At 39.6% G+C, this 16756-nt stretch overlaps 1 protein-coding gene across 3 annotated transcripts in view; it reads left to right on the plus strand.

The window, feature by feature from the left end:
- The window catches only part of LOC149580450 (Ribosomal protein L7Ae/L30e/S12e/Gadd45 family protein), a 174914-nt gene that overhangs the window by 46598 nt on the left and 111560 nt on the right, over nucleotides 1-16756 (plus strand). For all 3 annotated transcript variants that reach the window (XM_089791061.1, XM_089791076.1, XM_089791069.1), the window contains exon 2: nucleotides 12923-13003. In XM_089791061.1, the coding sequence (XP_089647187.1) occupies nucleotides 12923-13003 (81 nt within the window). The remainder of the gene's footprint in view (nucleotides 1-12922; nucleotides 13004-16756) is intronic.

Genomic DNA, 16756 nt, shown 5'->3' on the forward strand with positions numbered 1-16756 from the left:
AACAAAGAATGCTTGTTCAATATGAAAACAAAGGGTGACCAACAAGTGCTACTAATGCAAGAAGTGTCCACCTCGGGAGCTACGGGAACAAATACAAACAATGATGTGGCAACTTCAAAAGGGTATCGAAACAACCGATGCGGAAGAGGGGGCAACAACAATAATAATAGGGGCCGTAGCCGGATACAATATGATCCAATGATACAATGCCATAGCGTACAACCTATTGGGTCACTTCACTAGAGATTGTATCCCGAAGGGAACATCACAACTATTGCACAAATGGTGTGGTCCTGGAGACCATGATTAAAAATGGCCCAAGCTTGGGGTGAACCTATTGACTATAGAAAGATGAGAGGAAGAAATATTGGCAGTCACTCGCGCACAAGCGAAAAAGGCGGCATACCTAGATCCTAAAGAGGAGAAGAAAAGGTTGGAACAAGTAAGAGCATAATAGAAAAGGAGATGGTGGTCAAAAGAATACAAAAGAATGACACTATGTGTACCTCAAGGAGGAACCAGGCAGAACATTATACGATAGGTAATGCAAGGTGAGGTCCCTATGAAATTAAAAGACCACCTTGCAATACCTCAGTTACGAAAAATAATCTTAAACATGACACCATCCCCAAAGACGGTGGACGAGCCAGGGAAGAACACTCACAGTGGAAGTGAAGCTGCCACGACAGACCCAATGCTACTTGCATTATAACACAGGAAGACACCCTGCGGTAGTGGAGATAGGTATCCTTGGAACCGTCCTAACGGACACTAGGATATACAAAGGGTCCGACGTAAATGTATTCCCTGAGGAAACGTAGAAGAAGTTGGGACAACCAACTCTATGGCTACATACATTCCAACTACTTAGCGGCGACCAACACGGAATCAAACACCTCGGGACTTTAATTGCACAGACTGTAACAATTGGGACACAACCCTTCCTACTCAACTTTGTGGTCATTCCGTTGAAAAGGAAAGGTTAGGACGCCATCCTCGAAAGGGGTTGGCTACTACAAGCAAAGGTGAAACATGATTGGAAAAGGAACACTCTTTCGATGGAAAGAGGGGCTTGCAAGTTCATAATTGACACACACCCAAATGGTGGGAGAAGATGTGGTGTCCTTGTCAGACTTTGAAGGCGAAGGAGATGACGAAGGAAAGAAAAGGATGGAACCCAACGAAGAAAGAATTCTAAAACTAGGAGGATGCGACAATGACGACTTGGACTCATTGAATGACCTACTCCATTGGCAAATGGAGGACTATGAACTCTTCCCAAGTTGTCACATGTTAGGGGTGGAAGAAGGAAGTAAGGAAGATGAAAAGAACAAATTTCCGACGGAATACAAAGAATTCAAGAAAGGAGACACACTGATAGATTAAACTCCTACACACACATTCAATGAAGAGAAACCAATTAGATATGAAGAACCTACGGTGAAGACTGTAAATTTAGGGGACGATGCCAACCTGAAAAACACTTTTGTGGGTGATGATTGGAATCCTGTACTAAAAGCAGCAACATTCAAAATATTCATGTAGTACAAGGATGTTTTTGCATGGACGTACAAAGACCTAAAGGGAGTGCCCCCAGAATTATGTGTCCATCGAATCCCACTGATATAAGGAGTGGTCCCCATATGAATGCGACCATACTGGATGAATAAAAACTTTGTTGTATGGGTCAATGATGAGATTAATTGAATGTTCGAGGCAGGCATTATCTTTTGAGTATAGACAAGTTAGTGGGTGTATCTAGTCGTAATCTCACTAAAATAGGATATTACTCAAATTTGAATGTGTGGATTTCCGTTGTCTGAACGCAGTAACAATTAAGGTTCCATTCCCAATACCATTCACTGATAGTGTTTTGGAGAAAGTTGTCAGGCATGAAATATGCTCGTTCATGGATGGATTCTCTGGCTACAGTCAGATATCCATCGCTGAGGAGGACAAGCTGAAAACAACCTTTGTAGTGGAAGATGGAGTTTATAGCTACAACCAGACGCCATTCGGTCTGTGCAATGCCCAGGCAACATTTCAAAGGATCATCTTGCACATATTTGACAAGATGTCAGTAGGTAACTTCAAAAGGCTTTCTTAGATGATTGGTCAGTTTTCAACGCGGAGTACAAACACATGACCGCACTCAAGGAGTGAATGGAGAGATGCAAACACACACAACTAGCACTAAATCCTAAGAAGTGCAGATTCATGGTGCCTCAAGGAAAATTGTTGGGACACATCGTGTGTAAGGTAGGCTTGAAGACAGACCTAGACAAGGTTCGGGTGATATTGGAAATGCCACCGTTGATGGACGTGACCGAAGTAAAATCATTCTTGGGACACATTGGGTGCTACAGGAGGTTCATTAATTTTTTTTTCCAAGGTGTCTTACCCTCTCGACAGACTAACTTGCAAGGGGGAACCCTACAAGTGGGAAGTAGAACAAGATGAAGCCTTCCAAGAGTTGAAAACAAGATTGGTCCCAACACTTATTTTGGCTTACCCAAACTGGGACAAGGAGTTCCATGTACATGTTGATGCATCAAATTTTGCAATCAGAGCAACACTCGCACAGATAGGTGATCATGGATTAGACCACCTGGTGTACTCTGCAAGTAGACTCTTGTCGAAAGAAGAAAAGAACTACATTGTGAGCGAGTGGGAAGCTCTTGGAATGGTGTATGTTGTGCAGAAGTTCAAACACTACTTACTGGCAATCTTGTTCGTGTTCTACATAGACCATCAGACTTTGCTATATTTGGTGAAAAAACCAATCATCCAGAGGCGGATAAGTAGATGATTACTTCTCCTGTACAAATTCACATTTAAGATTATAGTACGCCTCGAAAAAAGCCATGTGAGCACAGACCACCTCTCTAGAATCAAGTCAGGGGAACCACCTGAGGGAGTCAATGATGACTTTCCAGACGCATAATTGTTTTAGATCGTTGTACTCCCATCTTGGTATGCAAGTATTGGAGAGTATCTTTCAACGGGTTAGTTCCCTAGAGGAATGCAACCAAACGAGAGATGGAAACTCATACTGAGAAGTTGAACATTCCAATTGATCAACGAGCTACTATATAAGATGGGACTTGATCAAATAAGATGGGACTTGATCAAATCCTGTGGCGATGTGTTCTTAAAGAAGTAATACCCAGAGTATTAAAAGAGGTACACGAAGGGCCAGTAGGCGGACATATGGGCCCAGACAGAATTGCGTGCAAGATACTTCTTGTAGGGCTATAGTGGCTTATTATGTACAGTGACGCTAGGGAGTGGGTTGTTGGATGTGATACATGTTAGAGAGCCAGAAAGCCACTAAAGAGGGACTTTATGCCCTTGAAGCCCTCACATGCGTTGGAACTTTTCAAATGGTGGGGACTGGACTTTGTCCGACCCCTGAAGGTAAGCAAAGCCCACAGATGTCGATACATCGTGGTAGCAATGGAGTACCTCACAAAGTGGGTAGAGGCATGGGCCATACCAGATAACTCTATACTGAGTACGATGAGATTTATATATGAACAAATCATTACAAGGTATGACATCCCAATTCAACTGACGAACAACCGTGGGTGGCAATTTGTCAACCATGTCATCAAATTGCTTATGATAGAATGTAAAATCTACCATTCCCTTTTGATCCTATACTTCTTGAGAGCGAATGGGTAGTCAGAATCAACAAACAAGATTTTAGTTTTTGTGATTTATAAATCTTGTGGTGTTGAAGGCGAAGATTGGGAAGAAAAGTTGCCATCGACATTATGGACATATTGTACCTCCTACAAGGTCACCATGGGACACTCTATTTTAGTTAATGTATAGTCACAAGGTTGTAGTACCAACAAAGTTTATGGTACCAAGCTTAAGAATAACAATTGAGAACAAGTTAGGGGACATGGAGAGTCTCAGGGAGAGGTTGTACAACTTGAATAAGCTCAACGAACGAAGAATACAAGCACAATGGGCTACAAAAGTTTCATAGCTTTGACGCAAGGTGTGGCACAACAAACATCTGAAACTAAACAAACTCACGCTAGGCCAACTAGTACTGAAATGTAACGGGCGTAATGAGATCAAACCCAATAAATTAAAGGTGAAGTGGGTTGGACAATATAAGATCCGTGAAGTTGGCAACAACAGAGTGATCAAGCTATGGACGCTGGACAAGAAGGAAGTGGCCGACCCAATAAATGGTTCAAAGTTAAAATTTTACCTTAAGAAAAATGAAGCCTGGGGAAATGATGATACTCAGACAAACGATTCAGATCGAATGTGAATAATTAATAATAGTAATAAAATATAGATATATGCGATTATTGGCATCATGATTTTGGATATTGGCAAACAATAATGATGCCAAGGCAATATATTAACATATTTAGAGTCCATCGTGCGCTGTACGACACCAAGTAAAGTTAGAACCCACCATGTGTACCGTACGGTCAAGAAAGCAATAAAGTAAAAAAAAAACAAGAATACACAGTACAACATTGGAAAAAGGCAGCTAAGAAAACACAGGCCATACGACCATAAAGAAAGCACCATGGAATTACCGAAATCACCGTACGACATTACACAAGCATAAAGGGACAACTGTATAGCCGTACAACATAGAATAAGCAGAAAGAGACTACCATATGGTACAAGCAAATAACAAGCTATATAGCTTCAGAGGAAAGCCCGTATCGACCTAAGCAAACAACATGAGAAAACACATGTGGTACGACCGTATAGAGCCCTCAATGTATTAATTAGTAAGCTCGTATGGTATTGAGAACACCGTTGACCTTAAGTGAACAAGAAAACAATGAATATGACAACATAACTTGCACAAAAAACCTTCTCTTGTGAGAAAGAACAACGAATAAAAAGATTGGAAGAACACATCAGCATAAGCGTAAAGGAAATAAGAGGATTTGAATAATAAAAGGGAAGGGGGCAGAAAGAACAATAGTATTCAAAACCTTTGAACAGTGATGAGGAGGCAACATCGATTAAAGGAATTCATGACCAAATCGTAGCCAGCATGAATTCATCTATTCATCGACAATTCAAAGACAAGGCCACAAAGTATTGTTAATAGCTATCAATCATTGCAGGGTATTAGCGCTGAGCACGTTGTATGACCTTCATATGGCAACCTAAGGAGACTCACGCAAGGTAGAAACTGTATAGACTGCTAGGCTAACGTGAATTTGTCCAATCATAGTTGTAGTACCATCTGAGCCATGAAGAGTTATGCGAAGTTGTGAGGAGCTATTCCGGGGTTGAAGCAAAAAACCTGTCTCCTTGCAAACAAAAAGACAACAAAAGAGGCAGTTATGGAGTCGGGTGGGAAGAGAGCTTGGAAGAAGTTGGAAGAGGATTCAACTACCAGTAAGAGAATGAATAAGAATGTGAAGACATTACCCTCAGGTGTTTGCGTTGTAGGAGACACGAGTTTGAGCAAAAAGAAGGGCAAACAACAAGCATAGATAGCTACATCAGTGCATCTCACGCCTCAAAACAGACCTTTTGAAGGTTTGAATGGGTCGGAGTGTAGGAAATGGTGGCAAGATACCCCTGATGATCAGGCGGTAAAGAACAACATAAGAAAGGCACAGGTGGAATGGGCAATCTGAATGTCGGTGTTCTGCATTTGAGAGTATGAGGGTTTTCTGCGCATAATGATAGACACTTATGACAGGTTTTCCATAACTAGCTCATTTTCCTACCTAGGGAGGGACTTGGTAATTTCCTTCGGGGCAGTAGACTTCACTAGGGTATTTGGCATACCCGAACATGCACAGGGAGGCAGGCAAATTGATGGCAAACCTAAGAAATTGAGTCAGGAGGCAAAGGCTTGTCTAATAGAGCTCATGTGCGGTAAATAATCTCGGCTAGAAAAAGAAGTGTTGGACACTTCTAAAGGCAAAGGATTGAAAAAATCCAACACGAGGGAGAGTGGCACTGCTTGATTGACTTGGTTAAGAGCAGGCTCACGGGATTGAGCCATGCGTTAGATATTTCTTTTCTGCAAGTAGCAATGATGAATGAAATTATGAATGGGTAGGTGTATGATTGGGCAACAGTACTTGCGGAACGCATGTATGAATTCATGACATTGTAGCACATGCCATTTTATATACCCCATTACGCCATTGGATTGTTCCTCGATGCTACAACATGAATGATCCCCATTAACAGGCTAGAGGTCAAGCTTGGTCCACTCGCTCCATATAATCCCCCCATTATGCACTGGAAGCATTTAGACACACTAGGCGGGTAGAAGGCCACAGTTGGGTAAAAGCGACTTAAGCAAGAGTTAGTCGTAGGCTCCAAACACAGTGTTAGTACCCGATATGGTCACAGTTTTAAAACTTTCAATTTTAGGTGTTGAGCCTCTTTGAAGTGCTTCGAACTGAGGTTCAAAGTGGTTCAAAATGGTTCAGTGGTTTAGAGGATCCATCTTGCAGGTTCAATACAAGCAAAATTCAGACTCATGGTTCAAAGTGCAAGATGGTCGACTTAGAAAAGTTCACAATTCATGATCAGTTTTCATCAGTTCAGTAGTTGCAAAGGTTCAGTGAGTTTGATGTTTCAAAGGTTCAACAGTTCGAACTTCAAGTACAAAGTTTTTGAACCACTTCGAACTGAAGTTCAAAGCAGTTCAAAGCGGTTCAAAATAGTTCAATGTGCTCATGCAGGTTCGATGATCTATTCTAAGAGGTTCACATGTATGATTCAATGGCTTGGTTTCGGTGGTTCAAGTGATTCATCTGAAGAAATGCAGAGCAGAGGTTCAAAGGCCATAATTTGGGGATGCACTTCAGTCAAAGAATAAAATACCATCATGGTGAATCTTCAAAGTTCCTTAATTCAGAAGTTCAGTGTTCAAACTCAAAGATCTAACTCAAAGAAATTTGAGCTTTTCAAGGTTGGTTAAATTTAGATCAAATATGTCCATATACGTAGACCCAAAGGTTTGAAATTCAAAGATATACAAGACTCATTTTGTGATCATTGTAGTTCAAGCAAAGATAGTGGTCTCCCTATAATGCGGGCTTGATAGAAGTGAAGATATAGGCAGTGTTCGATGACTGAAGTGCAAATTTGAGCACTTGAGTAGCATCTTGAATGATCATACCTCCCAACTGTCCATACTTTGAATAGGCGCCACCCTGAGTGCAGTGCATTCTTAATATCATAAGCAAGGATGGTCAATCTAACGCAGTGGGTGACATGGCTAACAATACTGGTTCTCCAATGCAAGTTACATCTCCATGGGGTTGCTGTAAAAATAGGGGAGACACACAAATTTTTGAAATGCTCTTTCCTCATAAAACCTAATCATATCATTTGTCACCATGAGGTTTGGACAAGCCCGAAACACCATGCAAGAATACAACCTGCAAACACGAATTCTCTGATAAAAAAAAAGTCATGTTTCGGAGGTCATATCTCACAATTCAACTGTTGGATTGGGCTCAATTTTGGATATGTGTTTGCAATCCTAGTTTTCTAGCTTCTGACCGGAGCAATTTCCAAAATGTATCCGAAATCATGAGATATGCATCACTGTTTGCACCTCTATCGGCTCAGCAATAAAAATTACAGAATGCAGATCACAAAATTGGGTCTTAGTGCGGGGGGCATAACTTCCAATTGCATCGTTGGATTTGGCTCAATTTTGGATATGTTTTTAAGAGGCAAGTTATGCACGATTTGACCAGAGCGATCTTCAAAATTATTCCTGGTTCACAAGTTACAGCCGATTGAGTAGAGCGCTGTCAAAACTGTCAATGACAGTTACAAAATCATGACAGAACCTCATCACTAGCAAAAGCCACCTGTCAGCATGAGTATACCATAGGGACCACGAATTTGCAAAGATATAAGACTATTTTTATAATGATATAAACACCTAAAGAAAGGGGAAAGCAAAATGTTTTTTAAGATTCAGTTAGGAAAACTGAAAAGCCACGGGAAAAGGGGAGGTGATAAATATATGACAATGCAACAATAGAGTGGGGGGGATATTCTTCCTTTTTTAGGAGGTTTTACGCTGCTTTAGGGAGAGGATTCTGATTTTCCAAGGGAGAGGATTCTGATTTTCCAAGGGGGAGATTGTCTAGTTTTCTGAGAGAAGAAAGCAGACTTTGTTGCTGTAGCAGAATGGAGCTTTGTTTGCTAGATTTTGTGCTAGTGATTAAAGGGGAATTTGATTTTGAAATGTAATGCAGGGGAGATGGTTTTCATTTTCTGATGCAGTGTGTAATAGGATCTGTGTAGTCTTTTACATCTTAAAGAAGGGAGGTTTGAAAGATATTTGCAAATTAGAACTTTGAGTCTATGTAGTTTTCTTTCCTCTGATGGTTATGTTCTTGTAACTTTCAGTTTTCTTTAAGTGCATCAGATGTGCTGTTTTTTGAACGCATTTTGATATCACGATCTTCTTGAAGCTTTGATTCTTCTTTTCTTAGGAGAATGGAAATTATTCCTTTGACCTTTGTCTTTTGTAATGCAGTATACAACAAATGAGCTTTGTGTAATCTGCTGTATTCTGTTTTCTTTCTTTCCAATCATTAAGTTTACGCATCTACGCTGTATTTACAGATAGATGCTTGATATCCTTTTGTGCTTTCTGGTTAAAAGCATTCACATTTGATTCATTGAATATCTCATACGGGGAGCTATACCTGATAAAATTCAGAGGAAGGTTATCAATTCCATGATAACCTATCCAACTGTTGGTGTTGATTTGTCCTTTCACTTGGGCATTCAGGGTTAGATTTGCATGCATTTTCTCAAAAGACAATTTGTTCACTAACACATCGAAATACAGATAGCGGCCGACAGGAGACGTCATCCGACGATATCAGTGAGACAAACGAAGAGGAAGAGGACATGGAGGATGAAAAGGAGGTTGAAGTAATCACAACGACAATGCTACTATTCCCACGACCTGCCCTCTTTGCGACATCTCATCTGGCCCTTGTAGGGACGCATATTCCTATTTTTGGATAGTTCAGACAACTGATAGTTATGACTCCTGTTACGGTAATAGCTCAACCAGTACTTGCAAGGATCCCAGATCCTACAGCCATTCTAGAGGTAGTGGTTACATTACAGACAGAGTCTCACCCATCGCCGCCTATAGCCTTACCGAACGAGGTGATGGAGATACAAGCGCAGGAGGTACCTGAAAGTTCGAGGCACGTCAGGTTCGATTGGATGTAGTTGGTTCAGATGCTGTGGACACTGTAGATGTTGCGTTATTGACCACTAGTGAGGACACTAGTACAATGAGTACAGCACAGGACTTGAGTGTGTATTTGAGTCAGAGGTTTAGCATTAGAGCAATAGCACAAGCATCCAGTATTCTCTCACCTATGAGAGAAGTGCCCCAGGATGTGCATCCTATAGCTTCCCAGGAGGAGGAGAGTCACCCCACTAGTACAATTGAGCTACCACCTCTAGCCCAAATGGATAGCACTGTTGAGAGGATGTTAGAGGCAGTTGAGACAGTGATGGGCACAGAGGAGTAGCCCACATTAGGCCCATTGACGACCATGGAGGAGGATGTAGACGCATACTTGGTTGACATGGTGACTTGAGGTCACCAAGTGGTGATTTCTGCGCAGGCATGTGCACTGGAGACAGTGGTGCAGGAGTTGGAGTAGGTTCCATCCTTCATGCGAGTCGGTTGTCCGATTGCCTTTACAGTATACTTTGAGGCACGGGGGTGGTCTAACATAGAGACTTCGGAGATGAGGCAAGAGTGGACTGCTAGAGAACTTGTGGTAGAGAGCCGATCGAAGAACCTTACCTAGGAGATAGTACAGGTGTATTGAGATGCCTACGATGCTCTACGGAACAAAGAATGTTGTAGCAGAGACAACTCAAGAGGAGACAACTACTCGTTTAGTGGTAGTAGAAGCTAGTTTGGGTATGCAGTAGTTAGCTTGGGAGTTAGAGCGGGCAACACTTACTGCCCAATTAGAGGTAGTTAAAAAGGAAAGGGAATCAGAAAAAGGCAGCATTCTTATCTCAGCTTGACGAAGCAAGCAAGCAGATGGTTAGCTACAGATGGAGTCAGACGCAAAAGAGGTGGAGCTCGGGAATATAGTAGAGATGATGAAAAGAGTTGTAGAGATTCAAATGTAGGCTTGGGCGGATTTGGACACTTGGACCTAGTAGGTGCATGAGTTACGAGGTTAGTTGAAGGCTACTACACCCGCACCACCAGGAACGCACCCTTCTTCTTCTTAGTCTTGTTTTAATGTACTTAGTTGTCTTCATTTTGTCGTTTGGAGACGACTTTTCTTTTTGGGGGGGTGACGTTATCGACAAAAGTATAACACACCGGACGAGATTAGTTAGCATTTGAAAGGTTGCGTGACAGTTGAGTCACCCCTTTGGGATATATATGTATATTGTCCTATTGAACTATGGATCATCATATTTGTACTTGTGATTGTATATTCTGTGTATATGAATAAAGTACTATCTTGTTCTCTGTCTTATTCTAGTCTTTGAATGCAATAACTATCTGTTTACCTTGTACAGTAAACAATTGCTGAAAATGTTTTCTTCATGTTAATATTGAGCCACATTCATCTTATCTAGAACTTCCTCTAGATTGTGTTTATTTGGGTTTCTGTTTGTGCTTGGAACAAGAAAACCAAAGTACTGAATATGGTATTCACAGGAAAGTGTTCAAGCAAATTTTTGTGATTTTATTAATTTGACCATTTGTGTTTAGGGATTCCACTGATTAGTTCCCATTTGTTGTCTGAATTTAATGCTAAAGAATAATGAAAGGTTGTTGTAGGGAAACAGTCAATTAAAACCATTTTTTTCTAAGCCCTGGTATTTTATATTTACTACTTCTGTCTCAAATTCTGAAAGAGTTTCTTTTTCTTTGTTCTTGCTTGCCTGAGAGATTTGAGTCACAAAATTCGCTACAAAAGCACTTTGAACTCTTCAAAATTGACTCTGTTTTGTAAAGAATTTGTAATTTGTTAATTTTGGTTTTAATTTAATCCATCTTTTCTCAATTGGTTTTTGAATTTTATTTATTTGAAAATTGGTGGTTAGAAGTTTGTGTTAACCAGCTTGCATTTTGTGCTGACCTTGTTGAAAATGGTTTCTCCATGTTTATATTGAGCCACATTCATCTTATCTAGAACTTCCTTTAAATTATGTTTATTTGGGTTTCTGTTTGTCTACATTACTCGGGGACGCATTTCCGGCCCTAAGCCCTAGGTTTCGGAAATGGGGATGGTTTCAGGTATGGGGGGACAGGTAGGGACATTTCCTAACCATCCCTGGCTCGACAGGAAAATTGGAAATGTGTACTGGAAACTTTGGAAACTGTCAACAAGTTTCTGGATCGTGTTGACTGGCCTAGGGACTGCATTGAAGTTTCTGTCCCTCCTGGTGACTGCAAAAAGTTTCCAGTTAAAAATAATATTAAACCCAAAAAAACATTAAAAAAACAGTTTTCTATCCCATCTGCAGGCCCCACACTTGGAAGTCGGACTTTAAATTATAAAATAAAGGTTATAAACTTTAAACTTTATTTACATATTAATCAAATGTAACAAAGTCTTTTTTTGCATTTTTCATTCTGCTCAACATGCACGCACATGCTATGATGGAGTTTTGAATGCAGCAGCAGGTGTTGAAGTTTTTAAAGTAGCCATCAAGGGATGTTGAAAGCTAATAAAGGTTGAAGAAAAGGGGATGTTCATCACAGGTTGAAGTTTGAAGGATGAAGTTAATTTGTATCTTTGTTTTCATTTTGATTTTGATGTTGCAGACTTGGAGTGTTTTGTCTTTGACATTATATGATCATTGATAGTTGATACATTGATGGAACGACTGTATGATCATTGCTAGACTATAGTTGATACTTTAGAAGTTTAAAGTTGAAATCTCAAACTTTTCAATGTTTTTATTTTGTTGAAAGTTGAAACTTGAAATTCACAGCCTTGTGATATGAATCTATGATCCTTTTCATTCTCTCATTTGATGTCATCCTATATTACTATTGGTATTCTTAGATGATGATTGAAATTGATGCTATTTTCTAATATTCTATGAGGATTCAATTAGGTGCTAATTCCTATGCTGTATGATCATTGATGAATCATTGATTTGATGAATGGAATCGATAATTTTAAACAATGTTGCTGTGATGAATGTGACATTGATGAATATATTTGAAAATTATATAGCCGTCCCCTGCTTTGGCCAATAATAAAATGTCCCAGAAACCTGTTTCCCTGTCCTGGGAACTTGGGGTAACATAGCTGTTTGTGTTTGGATCAAAAAAGACCAAAGGACTGGAAATGTTATTCACAGGAAAATGTTCAAGTAAATCTTATTCTATCCAAGCCAGGTTTTGTGATTTTATCAATTTGACCATTTCTGTTTAGGGATTCCATTAATTAGTTCCTGTTGGTTTTCTTGAATTTAATGCTGAAGAATTATGAAAGATTGTTGTAGGGAAACAGTCTATTAAAATCATTTTTATCTAAGCCTTTATATTAAATTTTAATTATTTTGGGCATTGCTGTATAGGCATTTTGTTAATGGGTTTTGTTCTTTTTACCTTCTGTAAATTGATTCTGGAAGTTTTGAAAATAGTTTCGTCACGCAATTGTTCAATCAGACCATCTTATCTATATCCCTTGATTTCAGAATTTTATTTATTGGCGATATTTTTTGTTGGTATAGTCCTGTTTACCCCAATGGGAAAGAACTAAAAGATTTTCTGCTGAGAAATGTACAATCATTTTTGTATCATCCAAGTCCTGTTTTCAATTTTATTAATTTAAGCACTGTTGTTTAGAGTACTCTGTCAGTATGTTTCTGTTGTTTATGGAAATTTGTGCTGAAAGATTTGGATTGGTTGCTGTAGGCAAGTATTCAAGGAGCAGTTGAAGGGGATTTTTTATGTCAAAGATAGATGTTTTGATGAGCTGCTTGAAAAACTTTACAGGTATGCTTTAGTATTTGTATTTGTTCTCTTTATCTGGGGGTACATAATAATATGGGTCTAAGTGTTAAATATATATTTTGGAACTTGAGTTTTCTTCGATTCTAAATTTTTTATGATGAAGGTTTTACAATTGGGATATAGGAGAAGATGAGTTCTATGTAGATTTTCTTTTTGTAGAAAGGGAAAAGAAGAGATACATCCCTATCTATGTTATATGAAGATGCATAGAGATCCTTCTATGATATTTTTGATTAGAACTGTTTCCCCTAATTTTTGACTTGTAAAACAATCAGGATAACCTACTGAACTTTTAATGTTTTAAGGCCCTAGACACATTTTTCAAGACATTCCTCCATCTCCTAGGAATCCATTGACAAAGCCAATTCTTTGCCTCCGCTTATGGCGAGTTTCAGTGTCTAGAATTGGGTTTTCCTTTCAACTTTGGGTTTCAGAGGCTGCATTTCAATTCTGTCTTTAATGTTGGGTCTTTGGCCTATAATTGCGAGTAATTATATACAAGTAAAGTTGTAAGCTTGTATTACTTCTTAAGACCTGATTTAACTTAGTATTTTATGCTTTATTTTTTTGTTTTAATGGTCTTTTAAAGTGAATTTTGGTCTTTTTACGGTCATTGCAAGCAACTGGTTTTTGATTTATAAACTGTAAGTTGGCTTCTAAACCTAATTTTTGATTAGAACCGTTTTCCCCAATTTTTGACTTGTAAAACAATCAGTATAACCTACTGAACTTTTAATGTTTTAAGGCTCTAGACACATTTTTCAAGGCGTTCCTCCATCTCCTAGGAATCCATTGACAAATCCAATTCTTCACTTCTGCTTATGGCAAGTTTCAGTGTCTAGAAGTGGGTTTTTCTTTCAACTTCGGGTTTCAGAGGTTGCATTGCAAGTCAGTCTTCAATGTTGGGTCTTTGGCCTATAATTGCGAGTAATTATATATAAGTAAAGTTGCAGGCTTTTATTACTTCTTAAGACCTGATTTAACTTGGTATTTTATGCTTTTCTTTTATTTTAATGGCCTTTAAAAGTGAAATTTGGTCTTTTTACGGTCATTGCAAGCAACTGTTATTTCTGATTTATAAATTGTAAGTTGCCTTCTAAACCTGACATTACATGCAACTTACAACTTGCAATGTAGGATCCGAGACCCAAAATTACAACTTGCAATGTTGGTTCCAAGATCCGCAATTTTAATTTGCAATGAAGGTTGAAGATCTGAAATTACAACTTGCAATGCAGGTTCCAAAACCCCAAATTTTAACTTGTAACCCATCTTCTGAAACCCAAAATTGTAACTTGTGTCATGTCTTCTAAGAACCGATTTATGCTTTGTTTATCGATTTTGAATCTTGAGATCCGCATTGCACAAATTTGCCACAACACAAAAATACAAGTATGATGTTTCAAAACTTGTAACTTGCAATCTAAAACCTGGAATGCAGCCTTGAGGTGCATATTTTACAATTGCAATGCCAAACATTTTTCTCTCCACTTGCAATTTGCATTTCAGAACCCGAATGTAGTCTCAATTACATTAAAGATCACTTGAAATCGAGTCTCTAGGGCCTGATTACAAGTGCAAAAACATATTTTCCCATTACACACATGAAATGCATTTTCATTTTGCCCCATTTGCAAGTCAAAATCTATGTTTTCCCTTCTTGCAGTGTGCATTTCAAGACCTGAAATTCAACCCATTTTTGCATCTCTTTATTCCTTCCCTTGTCAGTTCTGTTTGCACACATGATCTAGCAAACCAAATCAAGGCATAAACATTGTTTTATCACGATTTCATTTGGAATAAGGTTTTATGGGTTCTCCATCAAGGAACAAGAAAAGAAGAGATACAATAGAGGCTCATGGATACGAATTTAAACATTCAATATAATGCTTTCAAATAGAGATGCTCATGACATGAAAGGAAGGGGGCCGGTCCAAGAGTCAATAATTGTCACGAAGTCACCTGTAAATAAAAGCAAGAAGTGACAAAGTGAACCAAGTATGGAGAAGCAATGTGTAAGAACGAATTAGAGAGCAGTTAAGAGAGCTTCCTTTGAAGAATCGATTCTACCACGAGCAAGAAGATGAGATCGGCAATCGTTCACAGGGATTCAGTAATTGGCAAGGGTGCAAGTTCCTATTTTGGTTCAAGATGCTTCCACCAAACCTAAGTACTTCAATCACAGAGCATCCTGTAGCAGCATGAAGACCAACAGAGGATGATGTAAATAGGGTTTTGTATCCAAACACTTGGAATAGTTTTCAATTATGTACGAGTAATTTTTTTTGATAAATTACATGCAAAAGAAATAGATGTAATTGCAAGTGATCATATCATTTGCAAAGTCCTGTAAATGAATTGCAAGTCAAGTTACATTAGGACTGCAATTTGGAATAAATCATAGTTGTGAAATAAGTATTAGTTGGTTGGACTTCGCCCACCTTTTTCTCTCAGCCCCTCACCAATAAATAAGGGAGGGTGTTCTTTGTAATTTTTACCTTTTGGCAATTCAAGAAAACTTTGTGAGTTTGTATATGGACTCTAAGACTTTGTTTACCGTACTGGGTAAAGAAATCAACACACAGACAATAGATATGAATAGTAGAACTTCTTATTATTATTCGCATATGCCAAAACAGTACATTATGCTCGCTGATATCTCTTGATTACAATGCTTCCTGAAGGGGGTATAAATACTTTTTGAAGAACCTTCTCGAAGGGGTCCATCGGCTACATGACAATTACCGAAGGGCCCATCGGCTACATAACAAGAACCTTCCTGAAAGGGTCCGTCGGCTACATAACAAGAACCTTCCTGAAGGGACCCGTTGGCTACCCAATATTTACCTACGACTTCATCCCCCCAAAAGAAAAAGTTGTCTCCGGACGACAATTACAAAACAAAATACATTAACTGACTAACTTCAACAAGATAAATCTGCTTTGGTCACATCACTTTCACATTCGTTCCGTGCCTGAACCAAACTGGTCTCCAGCCCACATGGCATCTATAGCCACTGTCTTCTATGTCAAGCTGACCTTGATAGCCACTCGTGCTGCTTTCTGTGTTTCCAACTCCTGGGTGCCCTGAGCCAAGTGTTGCTGCATTGCCTTCAACTGGATGATCAACTCCTTCCGAGCTCTCCATGCATCCACCAAGATAGCTTCACGTCCAACACCTACTCCAAGTGCCTCTAGTGCACAGAGGCTTCATGCCTGCAACAGCTCCAGGTCTCATCAACGGGTCAGACTTCCCACGACTAATATCCGCAACGATTGGGGGTCTAGGGGGCAACGCCCCCAACGAGGTCGAGGGGCAGTGCCCTAGGTGCGCTCCCTGTCGCAATACAGGCGGGGTTGAGGGGCAGCGCCCCTCGCCGCCAAGACCAAATTAGCACCCCGAAACCCACACAAAACTGTATGGAACACATTATTTCTACGATTTCTTCTGATCCCACAGTCTTTCTGGCAACCGTTGGTTCTTCCTCTACCCTGTGGCATCATCCGTTACTCATTCTGAGCATTCCTGATTTGTCGACTTTTATTTTATTTTATTTTTAATAAAGAAAATCTCCTGTCACCGCTTTGTGCTACCAATGTACAGCTACACCATACATCCTGCCACCGTATCGACTCCTTCCTTATGCAATATCCTGTAACGTCCTCCAAAGTCTGAATGCAATAACAGTTAGAAGCCGTACTCCAAAACCTATAGAATCAATTCGCCACATTATG

Source organism: Cupressus sempervirens, chromosome 1 (genome assembly GCF_028749045.1).
Source record: "Cupressus sempervirens isolate cs-2001-9-10 chromosome 1, ASM2874904v1, whole genome shotgun sequence".
In the NCBI taxonomy this organism is placed as follows: Eukaryota; Viridiplantae; Streptophyta; class Pinopsida; order Cupressales; family Cupressaceae; genus Cupressus; species Cupressus sempervirens.